The following is a 20709-nucleotide window of genomic DNA, read 5'->3' on the forward strand; positions in this document are numbered from 1 at the left end:
TCAGGGAGAACAAGGCCCTGAGCTCAGGGGCCATCTGGTATTAATTAACCTAGTGTACTAGTGCAGGCTTGGCTAATCAGGTTCAAGGTCTGATTGAATAAATTTGAGCTCACTCTCCCAAGGCATGCAGGGTTCTCATCCCTACGCAGGCTTGCTTCTTCCCTCTCAGCTGTAAGCTTCTCATACTGGAGGGCTCCTGCTCTTGCAAATACCTGGGACTTGCCGTCACCGGACCCATCTGGGTTCTCAGGAGACATGAGATCACAGAACAAAGATAGCCACCTAATCCAGTACCCTCGCTTCCCAGGCCCCGGAACATGAAGCTCAGAGATGCCGGATGACGGAGGTCCTGTCACCTAGCATCAAGGCCAGATTATATAGTAAATTACGATGCAGCTTAACTGTACCAGAGAGGAGGACGGGACACAAGCCAGAAGGGCCTGGCCTCTCCTCACCCTCAGGGGAGCCTCCCCAAGTCAGAATTGAGCAAGGACACAAACCTGCATCTGCCTACCCCAGAGAGTACAGAAACGGGACAAAGTTTCTGCAGTCTCCACAAGCCCGCGCACACCTCCAGCACGAAAAGGGCAGAACTCAAGAGTGGTCCTTCCTGAGCACATAGATGGCAGAGCTGAAGGCCGTCCTCCTCGGCACACCAGCAGCAGGGCTAACGTCCCCTACCAGGCTCCTCTGCTGGGTCAGGGACTGACAGTAAGAAAACCCCAGCCTGTGGGTGGAAGAGCTCGCAGAATGGGGTAGGCACCTGTTCTTCTGGCACAGGGCTCAGCATTAGCTCTGGTCTTTCAGGTAACAAACGATCTTTCCAAAGACAGGAAATAGGGATCAAAGGCAGATAGTGAGAGTGCTGCATTCCTGGCCTTTCTAGGGGGATATCCTAGCCTAGCCTAGCTGCCTCTTCCCCTCCCCTTAGCAAGGGATCAAAGGTCACCATCAGAAGCTTCTCTTCCGCCAGGGAAAATCCTCCCACAGCTGTGAATGTCAAAAAGTTAAGTGGAAGCCCTGATGCTTTTGGGGTCGGGTGGGGGGCATGTGTTTGTGTGAATATGAGTGAGCACAGCCAATGTCCCTCGTGTAAGCAGTGACCTCCTACACCAACGCCCAGATCCCCTCTAGAGATTTCTGGCACATCCATCCGGACCTCTACCTCTCTCCTTGACTTGTCTAGCCTGTCTTCCACCCAAAACCCAGAGAAGTCAACCCGCTGCTGACACGGAGAGCTCAGGGATGAGGACGCAGTGCTGAGGCTAGGTGGGAAAAGTAAAAAAAGTAGAGACCCTGAGACCCAGACGGGAATCCCAGAGGGCTGAGGCTGCCACTCCCCCTTCAGCTTCCATGGCTCCCTCCTTCCCACGACGCTCCTCCCCCTCAGCAGGCACCACTCCACTCTCCAAGGCTGTGGGCCTGGTTCTTGCTCCCGAGCTCCCTACCCTGTCCTGTCCGGAGTGCGGAGCCAGAGACAGCTGGCCAGGAGGGTGCTGAGTAGGGGTGGGAGCGACTAAGCAGGGGTGGGAAAGCGAGAGAGAGCAAAGACTAGGACTTGGGTGTGTGGGGGAAACAAAGCACATAGTAAATACTAAAACCCACTAACAAAGCCACACACAGGACTGGGGCGGGGTGGAGGCATCCTACCTTGCAGGGATCTTGGACTTGGGACTGAATCTGTCAAAGAAAATGACCAAGGCAGCTGAGTCACCTGCTGGTGGCTGGAGGCTTTGGAGGGAGAGGGTGAGAAGAGGGAAGGGTCCCAAGGACAAGCCTCACAGGGCTGATGCCCTCACTGTCTCTCATCTGTTTCACAACAGACAAGAGTGAAGCCAACAGAAGAGAAGAGAGCACTGATCGGCAGAGCAGAAGCAAGAAAGGGCAAAAGGCCAAAGGGCCAGAGAGGGGGCAGGAAAGGCAAGAAGGCCTGGAGGGGTTGCTGAACACCAGAGGCCCCCAGCCTGGTGGAGGGGTGGCGGGCCAGATCCCACCCTCATAAAGCCAAGCCCCGTGTTTGTCCCCCTGAAGCACAGTAAGATGAGTAGGTCACTGGGGTCTGTCCCTGTGCTGGAGACAAAGTTGGTGGCTGAGAAACAGCTTACAATCTCAAATGCCTGGGGCCGGTGGAGCTAGTTCACAAAATGCCTCAAGTGCACGCTGTCTGCACCAGGAAGAGGCCGCACCAGCCCTGTGCGGATCAACACCTATTATCTCACCCGGGCTGCAAGGGCCAGCTGGCAGGGGTCACGTCTGACCAACCAGAGGATGCAGACCTGACCTCCCTGACCTCCCTGACAGGGGAGGCAACAAGCAGATGGGCTGGTTATCAACATGGGCTCTTATGGTGGGCTCAAAGAAAGGGCGGGGGGGCTTCAGAAGTACCCCAGAAGGTGGGATGCGTAGGAACTACCACATGGGCACTTGCCCTGCCGTCCCAGCTCTGGGCTCCTGCTCTCCACTGAGAAGCAGAGTCTGGAGGGCCTCGCCACCTCCGGGTATTTCTGGGAAGGCTTAGGAAGGCCTGAGTCTTCATGTCCTCATGTCCATTTAGGCCCATCTGCCATGTCCACTCTTACAGCAAAGCCCCAACCTTGTTCCAGTGCCCCTGTAGGGCCTGGACAGGGCAGGTGGACTGGGGTGGAGGCAGCGGGGAGGGCTCACAAGTTACCTTGTGGCATGGCAGGCTTGGCCTTCTTTGCGGGTGCCACCTCATCGGCCCTGGACTCAGAGAAAGATGCCGTCCTGCTGGGGGCTGGAGTCTGGGGAGGGATAAGGAGACAGAGTAAGAATCACAGATAGCAACTGGGAAAAAGAGCTATTGGTCCTTAAGCTTTGGGTCCTTAAGGCCCAAAGAAATGGGGTCACACGAACCATGTACAGAACTATTCTCTACAAAGTGCTTCCAAAACTATCATCCTAACAGCCCTCTTGAGTTGGGAATTAGTATTGTCCCATGTCACAGATGAGCAAACTGAGGCTCTGAGAGGTATGACACCCGCCAAGGTCCTGCTCTCAACATGATTTGAACTCTGGTCTGATTTTAAGCCCCCTAGTCCAGGGGCACCTCACTGGCTTAGTCAGTGGAATGTGCGACTCTTGATCTTGGGTTGTGAGTTCAAGCCCCATGCTGGGTGTAGAGCTTACTTAAAAACCTAAAGTAATAAAACCCCCTGGTCTTTCCATCATACTACCTTGCTTGGGCAGGAAAAAACTGGCAGATATAGAGAAACCAATCTGTCGGGGTGCCTGGGTGGCTCAGTGGGTTAAAGCCTCTGCCTTCGGCTTGGTCCCAGGGTCCTGGGATCGAGCCCCGCATCGGGCTCTCTGCTCAGCAGGGAGCCTGCTTCCTCCTCTCTCTCTCTGCCTGCCTCTGTCTACTTGTGATCTCTATCTGTCAAATAAATAAAAATGTAAAAAAAGAAACCAATCTGTCTTTCCCCAGTGCCCCAAGATGGCTAGGGACCGTGCAGGGACACCGTGTTCTGGATGGGAGGGAGGCATGCTTTAAGGTAGAGGGCAGGGGGCACCTACTGAAGTGCTCCCGCTGGCATTGAGGAGGAAGTTTGCAGTGTGGGCCGCGGTGGGTGGCTGGTTGGGGATGGGCCGATGGCCCAGAGCCATGCCCACGATGGCTGTCATGTGAGTCTCTGTGCCAAAGACATGGATGGGGATCCCAGTGGTCTTCCCTGTGAGGGAAAGAAAAGAGTCCGTCATTCAAGTCTCTAAGTAAACACCCAAGTCCGTATGACTCTGTAGAGGCCCCTGCACAAGACCAGTTATCCAGGGCAGACCAAATGCCCTATTTTCACTACCAAACACCTCTTTGTAAAGACCACCTGCTGTTAAGAACAAGAAAGAAGCTTTCCAGATACCCAGGAGCAGCTGTGAGTGTAATTAGGAAGGTCTGCATGGTCCTGCTGGCCTCTGGTCACTGGCTCTCCAAACCCTTGACCTCGACGTGTGCGTGGCCTGGCCCCTGCTCCCGATCTCCCGGGCTCAATTCCTCAGGGCCCTGGCCCTTCTCCTCCTTCCTCTGCTCAGAGCCCTCCCGTCTCTCAGCTCAGCCTGAGTGCCACCTCTCAAGGAAGGCCTTCCCTGACCCCCCCCCCCCACCCTGCCACCTCACTGTATGCACACATGCCCACTGGACAGCATCTTCTAGTAATCATTTACTTGCTTAATGTCCTCTGAGCTTAGTGGTCTGTGATGAACATTCACTGTGCTGTCCCCGTGGCAGGAACTGAGCTGTAGGTGAAAATGAGGACGGGCACCCCTTTGAGTGACGTAGGTGGACTCCCGTTTGCCACATCCACCAGATTTGGGAACACGGGAGGATGAAAAGCTTTCGCCCTTCTGGTCAAAGGGCACAGCACGTATCCTGAGCAAGAGCATCCTGTCCCCTCTCTTGACACCTCAAGGGGTGAACCCCTGGCCCACACATAACTGCTCTGAGCAAAGGGGGCTACACTAAAGACCAAAGCTGCTGGTGACCAAGTTCACGCATCTCAGGCTCAGTGAGGTCAACTTAGGGAGACACAATCTTAGTCCAGACTGAGAGGAGGTCCCCCAGCTTCTGGAAAGCCTCAAAGGTGAGGTCTCATGAATCTGCCAGAGAACCGAAAAATGCAGAATGAAGAAAGGAAACCAAGGCAGATGCCAGCACGCTCTTGCACCTCATCTCAGTGAGAGACGATGCTCTCCATCCTACTAGTTACCTGCCCTTCGCCTCCTCTCCCTCTTCGCCTGCCTCTGAACCTGCTATCCCCCAGGCAGCCAAACAACCCTTCCAACCTGTCTTCCACAGGCTGCCAGCCCAGGGATATGGCCAAGTGCTCCCGGCACCTGGACCAGCTCCACACGGCCCCTGCCGCCTTTCTGCCTTGCCTGCCAACACCCCGCCTTTGCTCCCTCAGCCCTGACCGCTGGTCCCACAGAGCAGCACGCTCCTTTCGGGCCCTTGGAACTTGCCTTTCCCACCACAGCCACCACCGAGCTGCCCCCTCCTCTCCTCTAGCTCACTGCTCAAATGTCACCTTCTCGGTGAAGCATTTGCTGATCACCCCATTAAAACTGGCCCTGTCCCCTCCCACACACGCTATCCTTCCCTTCGGCTTTGTTTGCTTTCCCAGTACCTTGTGCTACCTGACAGGACAGTCCCTGTTCTCAGCAGCACAAGGGCCTGCTGTCACAGGGCAGGTGTTCCACAAATATTTGTTACGCAGCTGAACAGCAATGCTTTGCGAAGTTTAGGGCCGGGGCTCTGACCGCAGGAGCAGAGAGAGTGGATGCTGAAGCAAGCTGCCCATCCAGAAAGGGGGTTGCGTGAGCAAGTGTCTGAGGACCGACCCGCTTCCAGGAAACCCAAGGAGGCAGAGAAAAGGTCCCCCCGGTCTTACCGACTTCTCCCATCACCCGCAAGCCCTCCTGATAGTTGGGGCCACCTCTTCGGACAAAGATGGTGACCTCATGCTCCTTCAGGGGGACCTGGTAATCTCGAATTGCTCTCACGATGCCCTGGAAGCATGAGGGGCCAACAGACATATGACTAAAAATCAGGCAGTCCTAAGTCAATTATTTATAACCCTGATAAACACGCCAGGGTGTACGCCATGAGAGCTGCTTCTGGCAAAGAAGGCAGGCAGGCCATGGCAGGCAAGAATTTCACACATGTGGACTAGACCACCCACGAGTAACCAGAAGGCCCAGGACTTGCGGGCACACGAGCTATTGCTGAGGTACCTGGGAGTCACACCCCTCAATGCGCAGGGATGCTGGCTCCTGTCAGCCTTGTCACTAACTGCAGTCTCGGGGGAAATCAAGGCCAGGGTCCTAGGCAAGAGTTTTCCGAGCTATCAGGCCACGATCCACTTAAACATCCAACTCCTACTAAAACTTCCTCCAGCAATTTTGGGGAACTTGTAATGAGTAGTTACCTTGGAAACAGTCTGGGAGAACAGGTGTGTACGGAGTTCTGTCCCCCCAGACAGGAGGTAAGTTTACAGGGTCCAGGATGTGACATCTGTCACCCATGGCACTGCACCTGAAGCTATAAACCTGGTCCAGCCCCAGACCCGAGCACCCTACCTACCAAGACCTCCACTGGACTACACAGTTGTGTGGAAGTCAGCACAAAGCTGTGAAGGTTCACCTGCTTCCCATCTGTCTGCTGATCAGGAACAATTAAGGAGACCCTGTTTTAGGCAAGACTGATGAGGCCTAGTCCTCTGCTTCTTCAGGGATCACTTTGAAGGCTGACATTTGTTTATTCATTAACTCTCAAAACTTACACGTGACTACCAGGTAGGACACGCTCTTCTGAAGAGCCCCACTGAGCACTGGATGGTACGGAGCAAGACTTGGCCTCCTGAGGTGGCTGCTCAGAAGCGGATGAGACTCTCGAGCCCCGTTAGTGCTGTCGCCCTTCCTGACCAGCCTCACACTCTGAACTTTGTGCCGATGCCCCTGATCTGTGCACAGGGACCCGGGCTGACAGGCCCTGGCTGAAAGAACAAGGGCCCCAGATCATTGGACCATTTTCCTCATTCGGACCTTTTGGAGAAGACCCGAATCTATCCCAGTGTCTTCAGCATCCCCAACAAGGAACCCCAGGACAAGAGCCCCTACTGAAATGGGTACATCATGGTACCCAGTTTCTGCCTCAAACCTGGCTTACAGAAACCTCCCCTCCTGGCTTCCCCCAAACCTACATTCCCCAGAAACTGCACAGCCCTCCATGGCTGGTTACCTTGAACGTGGCAGCCACATTGGTGAAGTTTGCGATGCTGCCTCCGATAATGAGGATCTTGCCTGTGTTTGGAGGAGAAGGGTCATTAGAAAGGCAGACTTGAACGTCTTACCAGAAATCCAATCGCGGGTATTTTCTCCTCTCTAAGCAAAGGTCCCCCAAGCGTTAAGAGGTATCAGTACAGGGGTTGGGTGCGGTGGGGAGCAGTCTGGCCTCCCCAACATCCATTCAGTCTTAACCAACTAGGCTTCCCATCACCTGCCTCACCAAGCAGGTGGTTAATGAAAACCCACCAAACCTCTATATTGTTCCTGACTGGCACTCAGAAACTCAGTTTGGTCTGTGGATAACCCCGGTCGGAATCTCTTCTGGCTCAAGGGAAGGGGAGCTGGTAGACTTAATCCCCAAATACTGGACAGGTGGTAAAGGGAAGCTGGGAATCCCACAGCCCAGATAATAAACATAGAAGTGGGCCACTAAAACAAACAAAACAAACAACAAAAAAACCCAACAATAAATGTAAAAAAAAAAAAGCAGGCCACTAAGATCTGAGCTTACGGCAGTAAGAGCACATGGCTACGTCCGCCCTTGCACCTGCTCGTAGGGCTCTCTGTACACATCACTTCCTTGCCTCCCCGGAGCTCCCCATCCGACAGAGGCCACACTGCCCATTGCAGAGTTGGAGAAACAGAGGTCCAGAAGATAGGTGACTAATCCCAGGCCGCAAAGGACCAGGACCACCACCCCAGTGTGTCCTCGCCCAGAGCTGTTCCCACTACAGCACAAGGGGCCATCCTGGGGAAGGAGCATGTGTGTCTCACCATCTGGGTGCTTCTCCCGGGTCATGAGGGAGAGGATCGTCTTGGCATAGTCATAGGTCTGCTGCTCGCTGGGGGCGCCCGAGTACTCCCCATAGTTTGCCAGTTCGTTGACACCCCCTAAGTCACAGATGGTATCACTGCCGGGGAGATACAAGAAGTCAAGGCTGGCTCGGACTCCAGTGGCAGAGGGTGGCAGCCTGGTGCTGAGGAGGACAGCAGGTGCCCCCAGAGCCCTAGAGTCAGCCTACAGGACTGACCCCTTGGGCCTCAGACCCTCCATGGTCCACCACAGTCACACCTGAAAGTGAACTGCACTGCCTCAGGCTCTCCCTGGCAGTAAGCTCTGCTAGCCCCAGGCCATCGTGGGGCTCAGGACTGACACTGGGAAGTCAAGGGAACAAGGAGCGCTTCCAGACATAAAGAAAAACCATGCAGTCCAGGAATCCCTGCCAGGAGTCCCTGCCGGGCTGCCCAGTGGAGGAGTGAAATGGTTGCAGCCAGAGGAGGGCTGAGCCAGGCACAGAAGGGAACACAGCAGCCTCCTGCCTGGGAATGAGCAGATCCCTACTGTGCTTTAAACAAAAACCACCAATTAGCACAAAGAGTATAGAATATGAGCCTAATATTCCTATAAAGTGTGAAAGTATGAAGACATACACGGGCATTAAAACAGCTGGAAAGGAAGGAGGGGTGGGGAAACAGCCAGACAAGGGTTACCTTCAGGTTCTTCTCTGTATTTACTATACCTCTGCATGAAGCATGTATTGTTAACTACAAAGATTAAAACTAATAAAAGTGACCTCATTTGGAAGCAAACAAGAAAGTTGCAGAAGACAGCATAGAGGACAGGCTTTCACCAGAGCCTCTGTTCTGCACCATGGGGAGAAAATGAAGATTCCCAACCCCTACTCGGAGGGGAGGCAATTTGATCCAGACTACGCACATGTGGACTCCGGGCAGACCCGGCTGCCACTCCCTGCAGCAGCCCCTCTGTCACCTGTACACGACTGAGGCACCGCCTCCGGCCACCATGGTCCAGATCCTTCCCTTGGGGTTCAGCAAGGTCAGCTTCAGGCTCGCCCCACTTTTGGCATCCAGGTCTGCAATGTAAGCCTCCTAGGGACCAGAGAGCAACAGGTGGGTCCTGGGGGGTATCCCCTTCACTGGGTCCCAGGACCCTGCCTCTTTCCCTGGAATACATAAAGAGGCCCTGAAGCCTTGAAAGAGTCAGGGAGAGGAGTTGTGCACGATCCTAAGTGCCTGGGGTGAAACATGAGGACGTCCTCCAGTACCGAAATCACGTATGGCCATAGCCACGACCTGGGGACAAACTTCCCAACTCCTTTGTCTCTGACCTCAAGTCCCTGGCCCTCTGCCCAAGTCCCAAGCCTCACTAGGTCACCCTGCTGCTATCACGGCCCCCCCCACCCAACGTCTGCCTGCCTGGCTCATCACAGGCCCCATCCCTTCTCCCCGCCCAACCCCTTCCCCTGGCCCGGGTTATGACTCATAGGCCCGATCCTGCTGAGGACCTCTTGAGAGGATGGGGTGGTGGGAAAGAGCAATTAAAATTCTCAGCAAGTGGCCAAGAGAACTACCTTCCTCCGGCAGGATTAGCAAGAGCCACTTGGAATTATCGACAAATCAAGTTAAGAGCCCAGGGAGGTTGATTGAGAGAGAAGTCTAAAAGGATTTCTGGCCAGGATTCAGAGGCTTGGCTGACTCCCACCCCCACCTCCTTTGGGGTTTTAAGAAAATTAAATGGTTCTCAACCTTCCTTTCCTGCCAAATATATAGCCCATGGCGGCAGGGGTGGTGGTGGTGGTGGTGCCCGATGTTCCCCTGAGACCAGTCACCTTCTCCCAGGGCCCCCTCACCCACCACCTCCTCCCCGCAGCAGCCTTACCTCTGGGTAAGCCTCCCGCCCGAAGGGAGGAGGGAACTCTAGATCACCCCACTTCACTTTACAGATGTAGTCGGCTGTGGCATCTATCTTAGCCGCCAAGTCAAGGACATAGACGCCATCTTTGGTCACAACTGTGAGAAAAACAGAGGCAATCAGAGGCAGGCCCTGGGTGGAGGCAACCACCGATCTCCAAACCCCTCCACAGGCTTCTCCACACACCAACCACCCACTCCCGGGTCCCACCCCGACCCAGCAACTACCCAGCTCCACAAAAAAAACAGATGGCCCTTCCACACAGTACCCCATTAAAAGAAAAATAAATAATTTAAGAACACCCCCCTCCACTCTGACCTATAGGTAAAGTGACAGGGAAGTCTGTTTTAGTTGCCATGACAATTTTTAAAAACTATTGATTTATGTATGTACGTATGTATGTATTTATTTAGGGGGGAGGTGTGCAAGTCGGGGGAGGGGCAGAAGGAGAAGGAGAAGGAAAGAAGCGACTCCCTGCTGAGTGCTGAGCCCCACCCCCCAATCCCATGACCTATGAGATCATGACCTGAGCAGAAATCAGGAGTTGGACTCTTAACTAACCCGGCAATTTTTTCTTTTTCTTTTTTTTTTTAACAGGATAGAGCAATCCTTTATTTTTAGACACTTTCACAAAGAGGTTTTTAGTAACTGAACTTTCCTGGGGAGAAGAAAGAACAAGAAAATCAGCCTCCAGCCGTCAGCAGCAGTTCTGCTCCGGGTCTGGGATCCCACGTGGGGAGGTGGAGGCGCATACTTTCCTTCATTAGTTTATCCTGCTGCCTCCTGACGTCACTTAGACGTTCCATCGTTTTCTGCCGAAGCAGACATTCTACGAAATCATCAAATTCTGTCTCGAACTCTTTCTCTGTACGGGGACCACAGATTCCAGGTGCACGTCCTATTCATTCTCTCTCAAAAGTATAACATCGACCTGGGATCTCGCGATTCTGAGCACTCTGGATTGTCACCCAGCGATCTAAGTCAAGGACCAGCCTTCCCTGCGCATCAAAGAGAGGCATGACGTCACGCAGCCATGCTCTTGTCTCCTCGCTGGCTGCCACTACTGGATGATCTCACCGTGGCAATTTTTCAACTTTTTCTTAAATGCTGCATTCCACGCCTTCAACCTAACCATTCACCCTTCCACAGCCTTGCCCTTAAAACGAAAAGTGTTAAGGTACAGGCTGCTGTTGGGAGACAAACCCTGCCCCCAGGGGTGGACATATCCGTGTCCTGGGGTTGGCTATGGGAAACCTTAAGTGTCTAGGTGAGTGAGGAGCCATGGGATGCACTGGGCCCCCAGCCAGGATTCATTTACTGCTGACTAACTGGATGCACACCCTCCGTTTACCCCAGGGCCATTTAGTTAATGAAGTTAGCAGAGAGCCATCTGGTTCCTTCTAGGGGCTGCATCCCCAGCTGGAATCTGGAACCAGACTTTGCCCTGAGCAGCCCTGGCCATAGCCAGCTCTTACCACCTTCCTCCCTCACAGCCCAGAAGCTGGGACTAATGTCTTCCCAGCCTTGGGGCTCAGTGACAGACCCACCCCTGGGAGCTGCTCCAGGGGCACGGCGGAGACAGAAGGGCCTGAGTGGTCAAGTCAGTGCAGAGGCAGCCCGAATCCTGGTAGCTCGGCTTAAGCCACTGGCAGGAATAACCACAGGAGAGAGCCAGGTCAAAATCAGGACTTTCCCCATCACAGAAGAAATTAAAATCGAAGAAAGCTGGGGTTGGTTTAGAAGAGGGATAACCACTGTTTTCTGAGAGCTCAGAAACAGGAGACTGCACTCCATGAGCCCAGATATCCCTCTGCAAACATACACCAGTCTATAGTGCCCTCTATAAGTGGGGGCGGCGGGGTGGGGGGGGGCCAGTCTGATGTTCCCAAGGTCAAGGCCAGGGTTACCACAGGCACCAGGACCCTGTTATGACTGCCCCTTGCTCAGTACCCTCCCTCCCCCAACACAGCCAGTTACCAAGGGGGTTGATCTCGAGGTAGGTGAAGTACAAATCCTCATAGAAATTGAAGAGGCCGGAAATAAAACTGGCCAGAATCCTAAAGGAGGAAGGAGAGAGGGATGGTCAGTCCTCAGGGAGCCAGGGAGCGGGCTCAGCAGCCCCCCAACACTCCCGCCCCACAGCAATCTCTCACTGCCACAGACAGCTCCACTTCCCCATACTGGCCCTGCCACCCTCTCTCTTTCCTCAGTGAACCCTGCTCTCTGGACATCACTCTTCAGCCACTGAGGCGGAAAGGAGCTGTCAGGCATGAAGCTGGAGGCGGCGGCGCCAGACAGACAGGGGCAGCGAGGTGACAGACACAGACAACGTGTTTCAGTCTGAGCCAGCCTCCCGTCAGCACCCAACACCCTCCTCGGGACAGGGAAGGACTGTGCCTACCCTCCCACCCAGATGCTGGGGTGAGGCAGGGTGGACGCCCACACAGGGAAGCCGGCCTTGCCTCCTTCCCCGCTCCATGCCCAGAGCTGTCAGCCGCTGCCGCCCCCCTGCCGCCCCCCCTGCCGCCCCCTGCCAGCCCTCCCTCTCACTCAACTCTTTCTTGTCTCCAGGAGCATGGACCAACAGGTGTTTCTTGACATCCTCAGGATTCAGTTTCTTGTCCACGCCAACGAGCATTTTCTGGGCTTTGGCATCCACGTCGCCCACATCCACCCCACCTTCATGGTGGAACAGGACGTAGTCCCCTTCTCGGGTAGCATAGATGCAGACGTAGAACTCCTCTGCCTTGAAGGGGAAGGCAGCACCACGCAGTTGAGGAGCACTGAACTGGCGAGTCCACCCCCTGCGGTCTCATTTCTAAAGCCCTAGAGCACTCACCGAGGATACCTGTGCACCATCTTCCCCTTAGAGGAAGGGGAGAGAAGAGGCCACTGCCTAGCTAGCTGACAGTCCAGCCTCAGGCACAGGGACCTGACCTGGGGAAGGGTGCCTGCCTTCAATTCAAGTCCTTCTCATCCGAGCACTGAGCAGCCCCCTCTGTGACCAACCCCCACTCCTCCCTGCTCCGTCTCTGGCCTCCCTGCTCCATGGCACCCTCAGACCCTAGGTACAACTTCAAAGACTGTGGTCCCTTTGACTTTTCTCCAGCAGCTTGATTTCTTCCTTTCGCATTTTAGGGTCAACAAACACAAAGGGAGGAGGGAGAGGACCCAGCTTGGAGCTACCTCACACATACCTGACTGTGGGGAACGAAGGGCTCGATCAGAAAATTCTTGAGGAAGCCTCTGGCCTTGCCCACCTGTGGGGATTGAGGAAGCTGAAGTCTAGATGGACAGCAGGCCTTGCTCCCCAGAGCAGGACAGCTGCCCTCTGCTCCCTCCACCCGGCCATCCCATCAGAGGCGGGACCCAAGTACTAGGGCCACAACATCTGACAGAGAGAGATTTTTCCAGAAACTAGGGCAATGTGTCCAGACCCCTAAGCTACAGCAGTCTCCACGAGATCCCCCTCTTCCGCCCACTGCCCCTGTGGTGGCCACACCTGGAAGTGTATTGACCTCACACCTTCTTGTTCTGCCTCCTCTCTGAGGCTGACAAAATGAGTTAGGCTGACAACGCTGCCCCAGCCCTGGAGCACAGACATCAGGAGTCCTCTCCCTCCTGCCATCAGTCGCACAAATTAAAGAGCCCAGACCAATCAAGGCTCTCCATCCCAGAGCTCAAGCAGAGAAACCCAGACCAAGGACGGAAGTCCAGGCCCAAGGAATGAGCAGGGATGGGAGCGGGAGGCGGTGGTGGGGGCGGGGCGGGGGGGTGGGGGTGGGGGGTGGGGACACTTCACGCACACTTTTCTGGCTGAGGACAACAGGCCTGCAGAGCTAATCAGTTTGAGTGTGTTCCTGGCGGCCGCTGAGGCTAGACAGCCCTCATCCCAGTGTGTCCCGAAGCCCCCGCCCGCCCGCATGCGTCACTGCTGAGTCAGGGACCAGACAGTGATCTGTCAGAGGTAATGACCTGCTCCTGCAGGCGCTGACATCCCCCTCCCAACAGCCAGCCAAGGAGAAGGGAGCATGAGGACTGCCATGGGGGTACCACTCAGCCCCCAACCCTGCGGTTCTCTCCCCACAGGCCTGCAAGCACAAAGGCCAGTCAAGATCCCTCCGCCCCCTGGTCCACGGGTGACTTTCAAAAGCCCTCTTTACTCCAAGAGCCAGAAACTGGGAAATTACCACAAAGAGCTGATTTCAGAAAGACCAGAGAGAGAGAAAGCTGGCTCCACCACCATCCTCATCCTACTTCTGGGACAGCCAAGGGAGAGGACAGCACACTCCTGGTCACAGTCACCCAAGACAGGACAGCACACCCTCCCCGGTCTCGGGGACGCCTCAGCCCCCTCCCCCTTTCCTGTTTCCCAGACCCTTGTAATAGCAAGAAGGAGAACCACAATTTTATCCCCGAGCCTCTCCTAGATCTTCCCGAACCATCTCTCCCTCTAGCATTCATCTCCAGAGCTGACATTAACCACCAAGCTGGGAGAAGCCAAGAACCGAATTTACCCTTCAGTATTCACAGCCTCATCCGAGGCTCTGGCCCCATAATGTCTCTGCCTAAACGAGTCTGCCTCTCCTTTCTGGAACTTCTTCTTACCCACCCTCTTAGATATACACGTCATGAGCTGCCGTGCCCTTTCTGGAAACTGAAAAGAATGGAGTTCCCAGAAAGGGCCTCAGAGACCCATCTCCATGTTTGCCTTTAAGAAACAGACCGTTTCCAACTGGCCAGAAACTGCAGCCCATCTTGCCATTCACGGATGGCAGAGCTTGAAGCGATCAGCAGGCCTGGCCCTCCTGCTCAAATTAGCCCTGCGGGACCCTCGCCTTCCCCACGCTGCAGGGTGGCTGGGTGTGGGGTGATCCACGCACCCTCCTGATCTGGAGGGGACCGCATCTGCTTCTGTTCCCACATTGCCTCCACCCCGGCTGTTCCCATGCACTCACGGTGGTCTCCTGCCCCAGCCGTGGTTTCAGCCAGGACTTAACACCTTCCAGAGTGAGGTTGACTCCCACAAGGCCTAGCTTTCCACGCCGTTTGATCAGCTGGTCTGGCTTGACCACCAAGCTCTGGAACGAGAGGGGTTTGTATTTAGAGCAAGGAAAGAAAAAGGAGAGCCAAAGGCTATAGTTTGGGGTCCCAAAGCACAGAACAGCCTGTATGGCTTCCAATCCACTTACCCATTCTTCAGGTCAACTCCTAGAAGCTTCCCTCCCCTATCCCAGCCCACACCTTTCTTTTGACAGCCAAGGATCTAGAGCCATCCGTGCCTAGGATGGGGCCTGGCACGGAGTACCAGCTGAATGAGTGATTCCCTAACCTCCCTATGTGCTATCTTAGCTTCACTGAACCATGAAGTCCTCAGAATATGGACCAGCACCTGTGCTCCAAAAGGAGGGGCAGAGGGATAGCCCTGGGGTGACAAAGGACCTTAGAGATCTGGTCAGTTCCATCCCGGTCCTCGATCCTGCCGATAAGGCCAGCAAGTAGACCCTAAGCACCGCTCACACACTGTGAGCCAGGGGAGGCATCACCTCCTGAGACAGTGGGACGGAACGCGCACCCCCGGAAGCAGCCATGGGTCCTGGTCCTGCTCCCTGGGCCACGCCCGGGAAGTCTCCCCTTCCCAACAGTGGCCCTGCAGGGAGCCGGACAGAGGAGGCTCAACTCCACGCTGGCCACCCAAGGCTGCTGGCCACTCTACACAGAGCCCATGGCACGCTTCCTCATAGACCTGTGACACTCCTGCTGTGTCCACCTGGGGGAATGGGGCACACACTACTTTCCCTGAGCACCGACCAAGTGCCGGCTGGCACACTGAATGCTTTCCAGACATTACTGCTGAACCGGACAGCTCACAGGTGAGTGTTCCACCAGTCCGACAGACGGGGAACCGGACACTCAAGAAAGGTAAAACGGCTTGCTCCAGGTGACATGGTTTATCAACAGAGAGCTTCGATCTGGACTCCAGTTTTTCTAGCTCCAAGCCCACGTGCTCTCCCAGGGCACCTTGACATGTGGGGCCCACGGCAGAACATGAAACCCCGCTCGGCCCACTGCATGCTGCCCAACGATGTGGGCAGTCTGCCATCACGTGACCTGCTACGCCGTCTCCACCAAACCCATCCTACCTCTTCCTTTGACCCCGGGCACGGAAGAAGGGTCCGGCGAGGGTGGGCTCACCTGGCTGAGGAGCCAAGGGTGGTCTTGCAGCAGCCGGGCCCAGTCTGTGTCAGGGGTGACCCGGGCATACTTGAACCGGTTCTGGATGGCCGAGGTGGTGCAGATGTACTTGTAAAGGAGTTCTTTGCCAGTCTGCTCCGAAATCGCCTTGGCCGACATGGCTGCAGAGGGACCTGCTCTACCTGGTGGGGGAACAGGAGTTGGTGGGAGGGGGCAGGGGAAACAGACCCATGTCTTGTGGCCCCCAAACAATAAAACCAGATCTCGGTGCTCCTCAAGAGAGGGAATGAGGACTGGCGCAGCAGGAGGGATGGAAGGGAGATCTCAATGAGCACTTCTGAGGGTCAAGAAAGGAGGATCAGGAAATGATGGGAGAGAGAAGATGATGGAGAAAGACAAAGGTGGTCTCTTCCCCGGGACTCTTGGCCTCAACCCGGTCTCTTACTTCTTCTCAGCAAACCAGCTTACATTTATCTTGGAACAAAAGGCAGCTGGATGGGGAGACAGGAATATCAGTGATGTGATCCAAACCGGAGCACTGGTCCCACCCGAGGTCCCACACAGACACTGGAACACACCCTTTGGTTCTGTGACCTATGGGGCGCCCAGCCAGAATTGTGCAATGCTGCCTTTACTCCCCCTACAGGTTTTGTCTCCCCCACACCCAGACTCACCCACTTCACACACTTATACTCCTCACCAGGCTGAGGGCCAGGCAGTGAGTTACTTAACCTCAAGCAGGATCAAGCCCCCGAGAAGCCAAGAGGAAGCGTCATCTCAGAGTTTATTTCTCCCAGGACACTAGACTCCCGTCCCTGAGTTCAGAGCAGACACAGGGCAAGGGAACAGTGACCTTCAGTGCATCCCACCCGCCCCACTGAATCACCCAGCTCTAAGCAAAACACAGGCCTCCCTAGGGACTGCCCTATACTGGTCACTTCTAACTGAGCCAGAACTGGGGGAGAAGTCATCCTCTGTCACATGTGAGGCACACTGAAATATACCCATTTCTTAGATGAGGACTAAAAGCTCAGAGGAATTAAGGTAACTTGCCCAAAAAGTCAAACTAATAAGCAGGGGGATGCAGGACTTGAACCCCAAACCTCTTATTCCTGGTCCCCAGACAATCTCACACCTCAGTCTGAGAGTTTTTCTCCCAAGGCCAGGCCGGGTCCCCCTTCACCTCACAGAAGGGTCTGTGATGACAATTTCTTTATCTTCCCCCACTCCCACTGTGCCCTGACACATCCATTCTCTCTAGGGTAGAGAGAGAGAGAAGCAAGTTGGGAAGAGCAACAGAGGCAAGAGGAGGGAAAGCAAACCATCATTCACGCTAAGAGTTTGGCCAGATCAGGAAAAGTCATTCCACTCTCTCCCACAAAGATCCAGAACTGAAGCTGCTGAAATTGCTGGGGAAAAAAAGTCAAGTTCAAATGAAGGAGGGTGGGGTTAGAGACTGGGCTCGTTTATACACCCAGGAAGGTTGGTCTCCATCCCCAGCTCGGGGGAAGGCCAAAGTTCCAGAAGACACACTCCACTTCTCTCCCAACTGGCCAGGCTGGGGCTTCAGGTTCTAAGCCTGGCTTGGCTGGCCCCCTCAGCCTCCCAGCTCGTCTCTAGCTTAGCACAATGGGTGCTTTCAGTCTGGTGTCTGGCCCAAAGTGGGGTAGCTGGGAAGGGGCTCAAAAGAAATGTTCCCTTTTCTGGCCTTCCCCTGGGATGACTTCCGGCTCCAACTCAACATGAGTTTCCAAAGGCGATGCCTCAGCTGGCCCCAGTGTCCCATAGTCCTCCACCCCCCACCCACTCCAGCTCCATTTCCCAACCTTCTTGACTTCAGACCAGAAAAACTGGTCCTGAAATCAGATGGGTACACCTGCCCCCACCTCCCAAACAGAGTGCAACCCAGGGCAGATCAGACAGGGAAAGGAGACTCAGGGCAGCTGCTGACCACCCTCAGTGGTTCAGACACATCAAACTCCAGGACGAAGGAGCTCCTCAGCTAAGCCTCCCCAGCAGAAAGCAGTCTGATACACACTACCAGAACAATGTCTCAACCCCCCCCCCCAATCTGGCACCTTCCAAAGCAGGCAAAGGATAAGGCTGAGAAAAGGGATGTTCTAGGCTGAAAAATCTCCAATTTATTGAGCCCCAGATCAAATCTCAGACCCAAGAGTTCATTTCTACCGCGTATAAGGAGGTGGGGTAAGGAGACACAACACGGGGACGAAACAGGATAGAACAGATTTGCCAGCTTACCAAAACAACAGATATGCCACCAGAGCACTTTGGCTTAGATGGGGCAGACCCTTTCAAGGCCAAGACAGGATTTACCATAGAGTAACCGTGGGGAAAGAATCTGGCCTCTGCTAGTCACCAATGGAGGGTAAGGCTCACAAACCCAGGGAGTAGCCGGGGTGGAGAAAACTTGCAAATGAAATGTTCAGAGGGGTCCCAGAAGTCTCTCTAGGGCAGTGGCTCTTAACCCATTTGAGGTCTCAGACTCCTGAGCACCTGAAGCCCAGAAAAATGTGCCCCTACCTGACCCTGGATATCATTTTAAGGTGCTTATGATTGTGACCACAGACCACCTGCTATGAGCATCTACTCTAGTGACACTGGGACTTAAGTGTTAAAAAAAAAAAGTGTAGACCAATCTGGGTCTGGAGATCGACCCCACAGAAGTCTTAGGCTGCCTCCCCAGGAACTAAATATGCTGTCGAACTGATGATAGGGGGATTTAGGACAGAGCTAAGATCCCAGGGGTCTGCTTTGGGGCCCCAGGAATGGTCATCTAATAACAAGTAAAAGTATAAATCACTTGGGGGTAATCACATCAAGGAACTTGACCACAAATACACACTCTCTTTCTCTCTCACTCTATCTCCCCGATGGAAGGACTTTATGAGCTGAATAGGGTCTTTTCTGCAGACAGGTAAGTGACCCAGGATTGGGTTCCTCCGCGGCAGCCACTGAGGACTGAAGCAACCCACAGCAAGGCTGAATGAAAGGAGCCTGTGCCCGGGGAACGCACGGCTGGGACACAGCCAGTGCAGAGGAAGCACTGGGGATGCTACTTAGGGTCTCTCTCTGGAAAGACAAAGAGCACTCTTCTCTAGATTGGCTTCCATAGTATTGGTGTGGGTTTTGTTTTTGAGAGGACAAGCAATTCCTGGGGTGAAGGGGAGAGGCAGAACTCTGTGAAGGTCCCCCACTACAGCAAGCATAGTGTCAGAATGGAGACAGAGACACCCGCTGCCCCATGTCCAAGGGCTCTTCCTGTCACGCTGGCCCACACTGTTGAACAGAAATTCTGTTGCTCAGAAATGAAAATCACCAGCCCTGGGCAGCTAGGGTCTACCAGCTTTCCCTCACCCAGTACTTCAGATATTCAAGGACCTGCGCTGGCTGAAAGAGCAAAGTTGAAGAGTGGAAGAAGTGGGCTGCCTGGCCAAACTGCCATGCACTGCTCCTCCCCACTCTCCAAAGTCCTCCAGCCATGCAGACCCCAGGGGACCACCCAGTGGCAGAAGTCCTCGGTATTGCACCGTATCTGCCAAGGTTGGAGAGGGCAGACGGCACTGGGTCTGGCCCTCTGCCAGGCTCTACAGGAGGGCGGCGGCAGCATCCTCGGGCTCCTTCAGAATCCAGCCTCGGCCCGGCTCCGTGTCAGCGCCTGAGGTGGGGAGGGGGACTGGCACCCCGGCCATCTGTCGCTTAGACGCTAGGCGCGACGGCACCTCCAGGGCGAGGAGAGTCCTTCCCGCGCCGCTGCCCCACAGGCAGGTCCTGGCGGCGCGGCCAGGCCTCGGGCACCCTGGAGCAGCCCGGCCCCGCGTGGCCCGCCAAGGCTGCGCGCCCCACTCGCTCCCTCCACTTTCTCGGCGCGAGACTCAGTCGACTCTCCGCGAAAAACAGAGGAAGGGCCTGTGCCCGGGTAGGAGTGGGGCGAGTGGCCACCACTCTTTCTACTTCCCGTCCCCCGCATCCGGTGGGGAGACCCGGATGGGGACAACAGGGAGCCCGCGAAAGCCCGAAGAGGTTCGAGGACCGGCCCCGGTCGGGGTAAGGGGCGCCTGGATAGTGCAAATGCAGTTTGGCGGAGGGAAGAGAAGCCAGTACGACGGCACACCCTGTGCAAACTCCCAGAAACTGGAATGCGGGAGTGTGGGGGTGGGGTAGTCCACACGCGGCCACCGGCCGGGGTTCCGAGCGAAGGCTAACCTAAAGCGAAGACCCCCAAAACTTCTAAGCAGGTGCAGCGACGACACGTGAGCACCAAGCCCGCGTCCGGGAAGGCGGTTCCGGGTTGGGGGAGGGAGGCAGGAAGCTCCTGGGGCAAGTAGGGTCCCTCCCGCGAAAGCAGCTGCCCGCTACTAACCTCTCTGCAAGAGTCCGTGCGCGGCGCTCCCTCCGCAGGCCCCGCCTCAGCGCCCAAAGCCCGGAGCGCTCCAGCCTCACGCAGCCGCCCGGGATCCGGCTTTTGTCCTGGCCCCTACGGGCTTCTCCCCGCCCCCATCGGCTCACGGCGCGAGAGGTCCCGCGATTGGTCACACGCGTTCCCTAGCCTGAGCGCCAGAGCTCCTCCCAATTCGCTGCCCGGTATAGCTCCGCCCCCAGGGGTGGGACTCAAGGGCTGCTGGGACTTGTAGTCCATCTGGAGCGTCTGTCCAGACGGCTGGCGGGCACCGCCTCTTCGGAGTCCACAGGACTGGGGCGGGGACGGGGGCGGGGCCTCGGTGTGGGGAGATGGGCCGGGCTACGCTGCGAGGAGAAAGTACGGGGCAGGGGGCGGTGGCCTGATCTCTTAGGGGCTGGGCCGACCGCCGCTCGGAAGGTAGCGATGGGGGGGTGGGTTTGGCGGATCGGGCTGTAGCACAGTTTTGGGGACCTGGAGACTCCGCCTTCTCTCCCTTTGAGAGAAACTAATGTCCGTATCCCAGCTACCTAAAATCGACCACACTGAACCCAGTTGTTTAGCCCGGCTTTTCACATAGCTGTGGCAG

The 20709-nt window shown here is 55.5% G+C and overlaps 1 protein-coding gene across 2 annotated transcripts in view; it reads right to left on the reverse strand.

Moving 5' to 3' along the window:
• Positions 1 to 20309, reverse strand: part of ACLY (ATP citrate lyase) — a 43460-nt gene extending 23151 nt beyond the window's left edge. Inside the window, exons 1-14 of one of the 2 annotated variants that reach the window (XM_082708273.1) lie at positions 20085 to 20267; positions 15704 to 15885; positions 14467 to 14589; positions 12706 to 12768; positions 12064 to 12254; positions 11486 to 11565; positions 9476 to 9606; positions 8567 to 8685; positions 7570 to 7706; positions 6749 to 6810; positions 5400 to 5517; positions 3535 to 3689; positions 2672 to 2762; positions 1651 to 1680 (exon numbers count right to left, since the gene is read on the reverse strand). In XM_082708273.1, the coding sequence (XP_082564399.1) occupies positions 1651 to 1680; positions 2672 to 2762; positions 3535 to 3689; positions 5400 to 5517; positions 6749 to 6810; positions 7570 to 7706; positions 8567 to 8685; positions 9476 to 9606; positions 11486 to 11565; positions 12064 to 12254; positions 12706 to 12768; positions 14467 to 14589; positions 15704 to 15862 (1459 nt within the window). In that variant the 5' untranslated portion in view covers positions 15863 to 15885; positions 20085 to 20267. Of the gene's footprint in view, positions 1 to 1650; positions 1681 to 2671; positions 2763 to 3534; positions 3690 to 5399; positions 5518 to 6748; positions 6811 to 7569; positions 7707 to 8566; positions 8686 to 9475; positions 9607 to 11485; positions 11566 to 12063; positions 12255 to 12705; positions 12769 to 14466; positions 14590 to 15703; positions 15886 to 20084 lie in introns of both variants that reach the window. The other variant, XM_082708274.1, reaches the window with a different exon arrangement.
• Between the last annotated feature and the right edge of the window lie 400 nt (positions 20310 to 20709).

Source organism: Mustela nivalis (genome assembly GCF_964662115.1).
Source record: "Mustela nivalis genome assembly, chromosome: 17".
In the NCBI taxonomy this organism is placed as follows: domain Eukaryota; kingdom Metazoa; phylum Chordata; class Mammalia; order Carnivora; family Mustelidae; genus Mustela; species Mustela nivalis.